The sequence below is a fragment of the Dysidea avara genome, chromosome 3 (assembly GCF_963678975.1).
Source record: "Dysidea avara chromosome 3, odDysAvar1.4, whole genome shotgun sequence".
Lineage (NCBI taxonomy): Eukaryota > Metazoa > Porifera > Demospongiae > Dictyoceratida > Dysideidae > Dysidea > Dysidea avara.
The window spans coordinates 42,101,387-42,114,908 of record NC_089274.1 but is presented as its reverse complement, the minus strand read 5'-3'; the positions used below and the strand labels follow the sequence as shown (position 1 = coordinate 42,114,908).

The following is a 13,522-nucleotide window of genomic DNA, read 5'->3' as shown; positions in this document are numbered from 1 at the left end:
GGGCTGCGCTTCTTTAGCACTACTATTTTTTGACTATTTGGCAACCATGTTGAGCAAGCCAGCAGTAGCTATATAGGATGTGTTTCACTAAACAGTGTCTCTATGATGATTGATAGTAGTGTTGCATACATACTTCTTCTGAACTGCATTATGTGCTTCGACCACAGGTCAAAGTGGCATACTTCCCTTTACAATTTGTGTAGATTGTTACACCAGTAAGTGTTAACGTCAATGCACAGTTGTTCCCTCCTCTCGATCAAGAAGGAAAACAAATGAATCTGACTTACTTTTTGGAAGTTTAGGTAGTGAAACAATGAGTGAGACCAGGTATACATACTGCTATATGAGAAGGAAAAGTAGAGGGGAGAAGGGTGCATGTATGTACCTAGCTTGTAAAACACAATGACACTTAATGGTATAGTGATTACTCCATAGCTCTTAAAGGTACTTACTGATTGTTGGAGTCATCATCCATAAAAGTCACTTGCTGAGCTTTCAAACCATTTCTGAGCTTAGGGGTTAAGATTCTTTTGTGAAAGACTTCCTTAGTCACTGGATCAACTAAATCACCCCTGTCTGTAGCAAAAAACCCAATAAATGTCATAGAAGTATGGTCTTGGTTGAAAAATATGTAAGGATGAACACTGAAAAATGAAATAGAATCCAAATTAAAACTATAGCTACATAGACTCAGAAACAATTATAGTATAATCAAATAAAGTAAGCAATGTTATACTCACTTGCGGTCCCAAACTCTACTAGGATGAAATTGCAATTGTTCAATAATCATTGTATCCACTGCTAGGCAATTAATGCCTTCAGTATCACTAGATTCTGTAGATGCTTTGCTGCTTGGGATATTACTAGCTGTACTCTCACTGTGTGACACTGTATCTGTGTATTGATGCAAGTCAGATTCTGCAGCAATGGAAATAGCTTTTGATGGTGTAGAAGTAGAGAAAATTTCATCTTCAAATGCTCCAGATGGATCCATTGAAACATTGGAAGTTACAGTTGGGTCAATTGGAACAGCATCAGGTGATACAGATCGATGACTATGTGGAGACTGTTGGTATAGCATACCAACACTGAAAACTTGGACACTTCTCATAGCAACTTTTAATGATGGCACAGCAAAGTCCTGTTGATTACACACAATACCAGATAATAGCATGGAGATGGCACTCAATGATATGCACTGAATTGTTGGAACTCTACTTCAATTTTTAAATTAGTAATTTTTAATTGTACTTTTAGTTTGCTAACATTTTTGTTATAGCATAATTATGATATACACATGTGTGGTTGTGACTGCTATTAGCGTATCTCAATCTTCCTACTTGTCTCAAGTGAGCTACACAATAGATTAAGGAGCATGGTTCCTGGATCTTGTTTCTACAGCAAATATGTAGCTGATTGCAGGTAGATTGTCAAGGGGTATGGCCACCAAGCTCTGATAGTCTGATAGTTTAAGGGGTTGAGGCGTTTCCTGATTGCTTAAGGGTAAGGGCACAACGAGGACAACGATGCGCTTGTTTTACATATCAACTTCTCTTTGCAGAATGGCATATAGTTTTGTGGCAACTAAACATACTCCTCTAAGGAAAGTGTTGACACAGAAAATTAATGCCCCAGTATGCATGATTTCCTCGCATTAAGAAGAAATGACCATATAATTGAAGACAAAGGAAAAGCAAAGGCAGAAGTCAGACACTTGTTGGGAACAAAAGCACATGCCATAGGTGAAGTTGTTATTGTGACGAGAAATAGTGGCCATGCATGCAGTGCTTCATTTGGTCTCTAGTCTTACGACTTGTGTTCAGGCAGGCAGGCAGGCAGGCAGGCAGGCAGGCAGGCAGGCAGGCAGGCAGGCAGGCAGGCAGGCAGGCAGGCAGGCAGGCAGGCAGGCAGGCAGGCAGGCAGGCAGGCAGGCAGGCAGGCAGGCAGGCAGGCAGGCAGGCAGGCAGGCAGGCAGGCAGGCAGGCAGGCAGGCAGGCCAAAAATTCGGTCTTGGTGCTTTTAAAAATAGAATATTAAGCCTTCTATAGAAGTTTTTGTTGTGTTTTTAATAATGAATTCCAAAAGTCAATTCCTGGGATTTACTTTTGACTCCTCTTTCACTTGGCAAAGGCATATAGACAATGTTTTTAGCTGTGGATGACAATGTTTAGGTCAGTTATATCGCTGCCGATAATTTTTGAATGTCAAGATATTATCTCACTTCATAAATCTTGGATCCGTCCTGTGCTAGAGTATGGTTCCATTTTGTATTCAAGTGCAGCTTTGTCTAATGCAAGTTGTTTGGACAGCCTTCAATCCCATATTGAGATTATGTGCAGCTATACGTTTCCCTGTTTGACTGACCGTCGCAATGCATGTTGGGTTTTACATGTCGTCTCTTGGATGGTGAAGGGCGAGGCAACCTTTAAACTTTCCACCCATCATTTAAGACTACAACACACAGATTATCTAGTAGACTACACAGTTTTGATCTAGCCAACCATCTTCGTTTTCAGAGCCCCTGTAATTTACAAACATTGGACTACTTTCGCTGTAGTTGGCAAGTAACAATAGTAACTTTGTGGGACTCAATCCCAACAGAGTTTCTGTTACAAGGTGACTGTAGGGTACGGAGAATTGTTTTAAAAAGACATTCAGAGAACTATTATGATGTTATGATGTGGTGCATAGTAACTGTATACTGTATGTTTAACAAGCGTAAAAAAAAAAAAAATAATAAAAATGGATTTGGCACTAATTGCACTAAGATTCTGTGCTTTTGTTATGTATAATATTTCTATGACAGTTTTAAATGGCAACACTTTGGCAGGCACTGTTTATTTTAAAGGATACCATACTAAACAGCTAGTACTATTATACTGTTTAATATCTGCATATTAACATGTTTGCCTAGAAGCAAATATGATAGAAATGGGACATAAACAAAGACAACAATGAATCCATGATGCCAGCATTGTATCTCCTGCAGTACATAGGCTCATGTCAGGCTCAGGCAATATCTAAAAATAATAAATCAAGCCTCCATTGTTAAGTTTAGATACAGTGTACTCGTTTAAAGGTATCAGTTAATCGCAAAGGTATCAGTTAATCGCAAAGGTATCACACTAAGTGCTACATGGTAGTGTTTTTCTAGTACAGGTATAATGTTCTAGTACAGTTCTAGTTCTTGTTCAGTTGCCAGAAATTTTTAAGTTAGTATCAGTTCTAGTATTCATTGTTTAAAACAATTTTAGTTAGTATTACTAGTATACCTTGTTAGAAACAATAATAGTTTAATTAGTTCTAGTATCCATGACTGAAACAATTTTAGATAGTATTATAGTACCTGCAATTTAGTATTAGTTATAGTATAGTACTGATGCTAACTTTGCCATACTTATTCATTGCATTTACAAAAAATTGATCACAAACTAGTTGTATTAGAAGTATTTCCTATACCACTTTGAGAAGTAGAACCTAATTAAAGATTTAAATAACATCCTACCTAAACAATATACTTCTTGTTTCTACGTAAGAAGGTCTCTCTAAGTTACTGTCTTTTACGCATTTTGTTTCCCCCTTGTCACCTCTCCACCAGAAGAAAATATTCTTTCCACCCAAGCGGTGGTTGCTGAAATGTCATAAGCCACTCAAGATAGTAATGGAAAGTTGCTTTTGTTCTTACAAAGGTTATATTATCATCTTATAATTATGTTAATATGTACTTCAAAGTCAGGCTTTAATGTGCCAGATATGTACGTTTATAGTCAGTTCATCAATCAGCAAACAACAGTTGCAGAAGTAGTTGTAGTATACTAAAAGTTGTAGTTTAGTTCCTAGTATTGGTACTATAAAGCTATTTATGTTAATATGTACTTCAAAGTCAGGCTTTAATGTGCCAGATATGTACGTTTATAGTCAGTTCATCAATCAGGTTCCTGCTAAAATTAATCTCAAACAACAGTTGCAGTAGTAGTTGTATTACTAAAAGTTGTAGTTTAGTTCTAGTATTGGTACTGTAAAGCTATTAATTTTAGTTTAGTTCTTGTTCAAAAACTTAAAAACAACATTTTTCTAGTACAGTTCCAGTTTTTTAACTAGATTGTAATGGAATTATAGTTTAGTTCTAGTTCCTAGAACTAAAAAGAAAAGGCTGTACTAAAACTACTTTTAGTTCTAGTTCTAGTATAATAGAAAAACACTAATACATGTATGTGCACAGCTTTGCTTTGCATTATTGAATACATATGTAGTATTACTACCTTTGCCATTTTCAGCATAAACTCTACTACAAACTTCTTAAAACCAGGTAAAGCATCTTTGATGAACACTGTGTTGCAATAAATAGAACTTTCACAGTCTTCAAGTTGAGCATTAAGAAAGTATAAGAAATGTCTCAATTCCATCCATGAAGGATCACGTACCCCACAATCAGCAAAATGCCTGTAATGTTAACACTATATTTATAACAAGTTGTTGCATGACAATGCAGAACTTATATACCTTAGTACAGTGTTAAAAAATTGCTGACAATCAACATTCTTTGGCTGAGAATATGAGTATGTGTCTAGTGTAGCAGAATGATCAGATAACTGCAACAGATATTGAAAAGGTCTTTGATACTGTTTAGAAGATAGCTCCTTGTTATCTTGGTAAATCATGTCATCTGAGAATAGAATGTATACGTAATACAATATGGAATGCACATATAAATATGATATAAAGTGCAAGAAAAATTAGGAATTTTAGGGACCTACAAAAAGTGATGAAACAAGGGAGGTTACTACACCTGCAGAGATATATGTGACCGGATCTGCGAAAAAGGGACATAATCGCACAAACATAAATTTACAGTATAAAGCATTGAATACATTGGGTGAAATACTTGCGTATTATTGAAAAAATTCTGTAAATTTTTTAAATCCCTCTTTCTTAGTGAAGGAATGAACTAACAATAAAAACCTGGATATCACCTGCTCAAGAGGAGTTAGAAAATCTTTGTTTCATTGCAGTAGTCCCAAGGATACATAAGTTATGAGCATTTGTTTACATCATGTCGAAGCGATCGTACGTGATCGATTTTTCTTCATGACTTTTGCCTTTGTATGTAGTGAAGAAGAGCGAGTAAAGGAAAAACTTACCCAGTAATTCATTCCCCTGTTCATGGCGAACAAGATGGTAAAGATTTTAGCTCTGTACCTCAATCCGTTGGTAAGTTACAACTGTTTTTGTAATTTATTTTCCTTATACTAGCTGTACATATCGATTTTTCTGTTGTTGCTAGTTTCTAGGGCTGTAACTCCAAAAGTTATTGGCATATGAAGCTGAAACTTTGCCAGTGGGTACACTTGGCTAAGTAGATGATAAATATTTAATAAACAGGAATTTGAAAAATATGTGATTATGTCCTGTTTTCATAGATCCGGTCACATATTATATACATTTTTAAAACAAAAATTAAAAAAAAGAATAGGGATTGCTGGAGTAAATTGACAAGGATCATGGTTTCATTAAGAAATCCTACTTGACTCAACTATAAATTTTAATTTAGCTAACACTTCCAAATGAGTCATACAATTTATATATATATATCCAGCCAAGCTGTGAAAAAAGGTGTGGCCTTAAAAAGCCTGGGTGAAAATAGTTGTGAAATCAAAGGTGGCAGCCAACAAGTGGCTGCAATGATGTTAATACTAATAAATTTTAACAAAGCCATTTTTAAAGTTTATTAGTATTAACATCATTGTAGCCATTTATTGGCCACCACCTTTGATTTCACATCTTTTTTCACCCAGGCTTTTTAAGGCCGTACCTTTTTCACAGCTTGGCTGTTTTTGTGTGGATATCACTTCTTTTTGTAACTGCAAGTTCCAAAGCCAGCCTATGGTTGACCTTGATAATTCATTTTAACTTTTTTCCCTTTTCTACAGGAATCATCAAAGACTGCGTGACTGAAATAAGATGAACTGTGAAGGTGCGTATACCCCCAATGATGGCTGGGAAGATCCAACTCAAACTAGGAATGGGAGATTCCCTACCCTGAGGAAGCTTCCGCAGCAGAAATGGTTAATTATATCATTCAAGCACTTTGGAGCTACGGATACATGTTATTTAGATTTTTTATTATTCCCAGGGTTACCAGCACCTCTTGCCAGCATCTCTTGCCACCACCCTGACATCACAGAACTATATGAAACTACTCCTTCTGAAGAGAGACAAGGAGAGCAAGTCTTCTGTAAAATACAGCACTGAGCAGCATGACCCATACTATGCCTTAATGTTGAAAATACAAGTGGGGTAAAGAACCCATCTCAATTTCGTTGTTCATACTTCTGTTGCTTCTCACATTCAAAATATCGATAAACTATGGTGAGGATACTTGGGTACCACGATATGAAGATGCAATAGCCTTAACTTTGACATTAAAGAATGCCTTCAGATGTTTGCTTACCTTCCCAGAATCCTGAAGTATAAATGTCTAAACGAGCTCCATCATTATTAGCTGTTGCGTATCGAAGGCTGGGTCTCACCTGTAAAGGATGCATGAAAATGGCATTTTCTGGTTCCATAAAATGAGTATGTTGCCCGCTCACACTAGCTGTACTTGGCCACACGACATGGTTGCTTTCATAATTTTTGAAGAATGTTCTAGAACAATCTAGATTATCCATTGGTAGATCTATGAAATTATGAACTTGATTATTGAGTAGATTTTACTTAGAATTTTCATTTATAAAGTAGAAATAAGTAAGGTGATCAGCCGTGATAGCAGCAGCTCAGTGATTAAGGATTTGGGTGTTCAGCATGGAAGTCTCTGGTTCAAACGCTGGTAAGTAATTTTTTTCCAACATTTTTAATGCACCTTTTTACCCTGTGGTGACTGTTCTCTTAGAGTATTTCGACCCCGTGACTTACAGTTGTTTGGTTTTTGCCTTGTAACTCTGTAGCTGTCAATGTGATTTCTTTTATACCAAAAAAGGTTTGAGCTATGATGGTTAACCTACATGCATACCGATTTTTAAATTATTCCCATAAGTGGTTTATGCTGTAGGCGTGACAAGTTGTCCTTTTTAACGCAAATAACCATCCATATCTCTATGAATATTAATCAGATTTGCACAAAACTTGGTACGTGATTGTGCCGCAATATGTTCTTAAAGTGCACCAAAGTTCAAGATAATTGAGCTACACATTTGCATTTTATAATGGCTTTTGTAAAGTACGTGAAAAGAAAAATCTAAGCCCCCCTACTCAAGTCCCCTAAACAAAGAAGAAAAAAGAAAAAAAAAATGAAGAAATTAAGCCGAATTTTGAAGGCTTATATTTCATGACTGCGTTAAGCAATCTTGCTCAAATTTGGTATGTGGGGTCCTGAAGGTGGAGAGCATTTGCAGTATAAAAATGGTTCCAATTCGAAAAGGGAGCATGGAGCTAAGTATGCGTGAAAACCGTGTTTGTTTCTTCCTGTAAATATACTCACGGTGTGGCGTGCTGGCTTTCTTGGCCGCACAACACATTACCGTGTGTCTTGATATATATATATATAGAGAGAGGGAGATTTGTGGGTTTACTTAATGTAATCATGCATGATCCGTGTCAATGATTCCTTCTTGTTTCATACCTAGCAATCCATATTCTTTATTTTATCAATTTAAATATTTAAATATGCCTAGTTTATGTAGTTATTTTCTAAATCCAGTATGGATTAACTTGTTAGACACCTCGGTATAGCAGAGATTCATTAGAGTGAAGGATTACCCAGAATATCAGGTTATTAAATATTTTATATGTTGTCTGTTTAAAATTAGGCCTATAAAGTGTAAATATTCTGACACGTTTTAAGCACACAGTATTTAAGGCATATAGCTATTACATAGTCTTGTGTCTAACCGGGACCACACTAATAACACAAACAAGGTGGCTGGGCATGTGACTATACATTACATATTCCTAATATTGAGCAGCTGTTGTCATACTACAATAGACCCTCAGCTATCCAACCCTCACTCTTTTTTTATCTGAAATTGAAAATGACTGTTCTATTAGAGTATTTCAACAGAGCTCTGTACATATACGTATGGGCTTCAGTTATATCCGACTTAACTGAACACTTTTGCCATTCCCTGAGACACATTAGGATTCGGATTACTGAGGGTGTACTGTACATAGTCTCAGGACCCTTGGTCATGGTTGTCACACTAACATCCTCAATGCAAATACCATAAACTTTTAATAGTTAATAAAAACACACACTGAGCTATAGCTACCTCTCACAAGACATATGGAACTCTGACAAGAATATTATCATAACTTAAGGGTGCTCTGTACACAGTGTACAGTTCCACGTATGGCTTCTGAGGTTAGCACACAGCTGGGGTTTACTAATGGATTCCCATGGTCACCAATAATTATCTAATTAGTCTGTGGCTTGTTTAACGTGTGGCGTGCCCAACGAGAAAATGTCTTTTATGATGAAATAACCTGCCACAAACGAAGAAAGAAGAGCGATATACATGAAGGAAGCGAAGTAAGTGTTGTATCTTCTTCATCATGGTCTAATGAATATAGTGATCCGTAATTTACCGATTATCTTCTGGTTACGCAATTAAGAAACAATTACTGTGGCCATAGAACAGCTGCGGGTACCTCAGTTTCTACACCTTGATACTAAAATTAGAACTAGTTCGTCATTTTAGACCCAATAGGCATGAAAATTTCAGATGGGCAAGCATGATATTTATGCATTAAAAGAGCGTTTGTCGTTTTTTGATAGCTGCTTCTGGCAAGGAATGGCGTGGAGGTAAAGAAGACTGATTAGTTCCAGCACAAAAGCGGAAGAAGAGTATCTGATGACTGAGAAGCCAGAGAACAAAAATAGAAATGCATATTTGTTTGTACAGTGGAACCTGTCTATAATGGTCACCTTGGGACCAGATATATCTGGCCTTTATATACAGGTGGTTGTAGAAAAACCTGCATATGGTAGTCTGCAGCATTTTAGTGGCTATGACCGTTATCAATGAATAATTATTATTAAGAGGCTCGCGCCAACCGCAATAGAGTATAATTTTACTAGTCTTTATAGAGCTTATGCAGGGGGAGTGGTAATTATTTCTAAGCGCCTAGCTCTTACCAATTTAAGACACGCGTTAGGACCAGTCCGCCATTTGTAGGGTATACAGGTACAAGATGCCAAAGGAGTGTTGTGCTGTGAATTGTTCCAATTTGTGTGTAAGAGGGAGTGGATTCAGTTTTTATACTTTCCCAGCGGATCTAGATCAAAGAAATAAATGGATTGCTGCTGTAAACAAGAAGAACTGGTACCCAACCGAGCACATGGTAATATGTAGTGAACATTTCATTGATGGACAAAAGAGTAACAACCAGTTTGCACCGAACTATACCCCTACAATCTTTCAACATGTTGACAGTCCTATGAAACGAAAGATAGAAGCTCAGGTCGCGGATTTTCGAAGAACAGCTTCCAGAAAATGGAGGATAGAGCAGACCGAGATCACTGATCAGCAAAAGAAAAAGGCAAAGGAAAGCAGAATGCAAGAGCTTGCTGAGGCTAGCAAAAGGCAAGAGGAAGAAGAACAGAGGCTGAAAGAAATAGAAGAGCAGCAAAGGTTAGAGGAGGAGAGGAAAAGACGTGAAGAAGATGAGAGGGAAAGATTGTTGAGAGAAGAAGAAAGGAGAGAAGCTGAACAAAGAAAGGAGATTGAAGATGCCAAACAAAAGAGGTTGGATGAAATGAACAGATTGCAACAAGCTGAAGAGACACGACTAGAGTATGATGAACTACTCAAGAAATATGATGACCTACTCCTGAAATACAACCAAGCTGTAGAAGAGCTTGAACAGCTAAGAACAAGAGAAGCTAAACTGAATACAAAGGTTGATGAGTTGCAGACAAGGATAGTAAGTCAACAGAGCTTAGAAGAGAACGATTAGCAAGTGAAAATTTATACAGGCCTACCATCGTTTGCAGTTTTGCTAGCCATATACAATTTGGTGATAAAGGGTCTACCTGAATGTCATTTTTCTGGCTGTCCCATGTTTGATCAGCTCTTGATTACTTTGATTAAGCTATGACTTAATATTCCTGATCAAGATTTGGCGTATCGCTTTGGTGTAAACCAATCTACGGTTTCCCGATGCATTACCAAGTGGCTAGATGTACTTCATGTAAAGTTATCACCGTTGATTTATTGGCCAGAGAGGAATCAGTTACGGAAGACAATGCCAACATGTTTCAGGAAAAATTTTCGGAAATGTGCGATTGTTATAGACTGTTTTGAAGTGTTCATAGACAGGCCAACTTCATTGATGGCAAGGGCTCAAACATGGTCAAACTATAAGAAGCACAACACATGCAAATTGTTAATAAGCATCACTCCTCAGGGGTCAGTATCGTTTATATCTAAAGGCTGGGGTGGAAGGGTATCTGATGTACATTTAACTGAGAACTGTGGTCTCCTCTCAAAACTTTTACCTGGAGATGTCATCTTAGCAGATCGTGGCTTCACAATAGATAAGGCTGCAGGAATGTATTGTGCAGAAGTCAAGGTACCTCCCTTTACGAGAGGGAAAAAGCAGTTAAGTAAGCTAGAAGTTGACACTGCTCGCCAGCTTTCTCAAGTTAGAATTCATGTTGAAAGAGTTATTGGGCTAGTAAGGCAAAAATATTCCATATTACAATCAACTCTGTCTATTAATATGCTCAAAGGTGACGAAGAGGGTGTGTCTCCTGTTGATAAAATAGTTGTAATATGTTGTGCGCTATGTAACTGTTGTGACTCTGTAGTACCATTTTAAATAAGAGTTTAAATCTGTTGATTTAAACCTAGTTAATGGAGCATGCACGTGAGCACTTGTAGAGTTAGTGGGCTCTTATTGGAATAATCATGCATGCGCTGTAGTCAACACGAGGGACACGCCAAAGGTCACTAGACAGCACTCAAGTCTTAAGATGCCAAGGAAAATCGCCAAGACGTCTACTACACGCAGAAAAGGGACACGCCAGAAACCCCCAAATCAAGATAAGGGCGACGGAGCACCACCCCGCGGATTACATCAGACTCGACAACAGAATCGTTCCATTAGCCGAAAGAGGACAAGAGAAGCGGATGAACCTACCAGTAAACGACCAAGGAAGAACCCCAAGGAAACAACTAACGGTCGTGTTACAACTAGAACTAGAGCTAACGCTCAGAACACAAGGCAGCAACCCGACAACAATCGCTCCGAACAGCAACAAACGCCCCGTGCCGCTCCTGCTAAGCAACGCCAGCAATCACAAAGTTTAACTGAAGCGGACATCCCACGGATAGTGGACGCCTTTATTGAAGCTCAGGACAAACGCCGCCGTCGACGTAAGATCCAGGACACGGACGAGGAAGTGTACTCTGAAGACGAAGATTCTAGTGTCTCTTGGGAGGATCCTTCAGCCGATGAGGAATTCTCTAGTAAGGACGTTGTACTTAACACGCAATATGTGTTAGTCACTCAGCTAGATATTTGTATAATATTCATAAGCATTTGTGCATGTTACGTTTATGCATGTCTTTATATGATTAACCTTGCCTGTTGGTTCCCCCACCCCTCCACCAACCTGCCAGTGCAGTGCCACTTATGTTCACGACTCACATTCCCGTGCTTTCCCAAGATCATACCCCTACCTCCCCCCGTCTCACGGCCCCTGCCAGTGCAGGGCCACTTCTGTTCCCGACACATTCCCATACTTCCCCAGGAATCCCCCCCCCCCCCCCACTAATTAAGCACAGTAGTGTGCTGATTTCACATATATATATGTTATATGGTAGCGCAAATCAAAAATGGACTTGTCTTCCATCATCTTTCATCATTCATTGCAGCGGCAGACAGTGATGAGGACCTCACGGAGCAGCTGGGCCATGTTGGGACTATGTTAAGCAAACACTACAAGAGGATAAATGCTTCATCTTATGTCAACATCGGGGCCGGCCGCCCACCAGTCCCTCTATGGTTAGCCAAAAAGATTGAGTCAGGAGCATTCATAGAAGTGGCAGACCTTCTACCAGAACGTTTAGGCGAAAAACAAAAAGATGCCCACAGGACCAAGCGCCAGAAACGGTCACTTACCATCCTGGAATGGCTTCAGTGTTTCTCTACATATGTATCGGTAGTGGCAAGGAAGCACCCCGAGCGTATCGCAGACCTCATGGGCTACCAGTCGTTAATCATAGAGGCATCTATGGAATACAAGGGTGACTGTTGGGCTGGATATGACCGAAGATTTCGTCAGCAGGCCGCATCACGCCCCAACATTACCTGGTCTACTAATGATTCAACCCTGTGGTCGTTGGCCTTCACAGGTCGTGCAAAAGTCTCCAGGTGCAGCTACTGCTTCAGCCTTTCCCACCGTTCCGCCGATTGTGAGCTTAGCCCTGATCAACCACGCACCTCCAGCCAAACAACTCGTAAGATCTATTTTCGCTGGAATGAATCAACTTGTACCTTTCCCAACTGTAAATATGACCACATATGCTACATATGTGCTTAAGACCCAGGAAACATTAGCGTAGCCCACAAAGCCATCAATTGTCCTCAGCGGGCTACTCTACCTCGCGGACCAATACAGCCACTTTTCCCAGGAAATAGTGGTCCAAGACCCTCCTCCTCACGTAATTAACTAAACAAACAAAACTGCTTAGCTCAGGAAAATTTTGTTATACATTTAACAATGTGTCATTGATCATAGAACATGTTTGCAATCAATTAGATTATGTATTTGTTGTTTTCCTTTATACATTGATGCTATTACTGTATCATATAGACACCATATTTTACAATTCAGCTTTATATAATTATATAATTCTCCTTTAACAGACCCACAGTCATATGAAGATTGGCTACCACTGTGGAAGAAACACATTGTTCATATCCCGAATCACACTATCCTTCCCCCCTCTGCCCAGCACATTACCACGCCACTCCAAGCACAGAACTGGCATCATTTCCTGAAGACATATCCAAATCAAGAACTTGTCCAGTACTTCATCACGGGGTTGACTAACGGCTTCAGAATAGGTCTTACTACCATTGTACATCTGCGTTCAGCTAAAAGAAACATGTCCTCAGCCTTGGCACGACCATTAGTAGTCGATGAATATCTTCAAGTGGAACTAGAGCATAGCAGAATAGCTGGACCATTTCCACCATCCCAATGCCAGGGAGTTCATATCAGCCGGTTTGGAGTGATTCCAAAAAGCCATCAGCCAAACAAATGGCGCCTAATTGTAGATCTTTCACATCCATCTAGCTGCAGCATCAACGATTCCATTCCAAAACCCCTTTGCAGTCTCAAATACATCACAATAGATGATGCAATTCACAGGATTCTGAAGTATGGGCCTAATACCCTCTTGTCTAAGGTGGATATCAAAAGTGCCTTTAGACTCATTCCAGTTCACCCAGCTGATAGGCACCTGCTGGGAATGCCGTGGCGTAAGCAAGTGTATATAGATAAATGCTTACCATT

The 13,522-nt window shown here is 39.0% G+C and overlaps 1 protein-coding gene across 4 annotated transcripts in view; it reads right to left on the bottom strand.

The window, feature by feature from the left end:
• Window positions 1-13,522, bottom strand: part of LOC136251039 (E3 ubiquitin-protein ligase rnf213-alpha-like) — a 148,213-nt gene that overhangs the window by 37,098 nt on the left and 97,593 nt on the right. For all 4 annotated transcript variants that reach the window (XM_066043416.1, XM_066043417.1, XM_066043418.1 and 1 more), the window contains 4 exons: window positions 4,504-4,666; window positions 4,263-4,443; window positions 741-1,141; window positions 453-644 (listed from right to left, as the gene is read on the bottom strand). In XM_066043416.1, coding sequence (XP_065899488.1) covers window positions 453-644; window positions 741-1,141; window positions 4,263-4,443; window positions 4,504-4,666 — 937 coding nt within the window. The remainder of the gene's footprint in view (window positions 1-452; window positions 645-740; window positions 1,142-4,262; window positions 4,444-4,503; window positions 4,667-13,522) is intronic.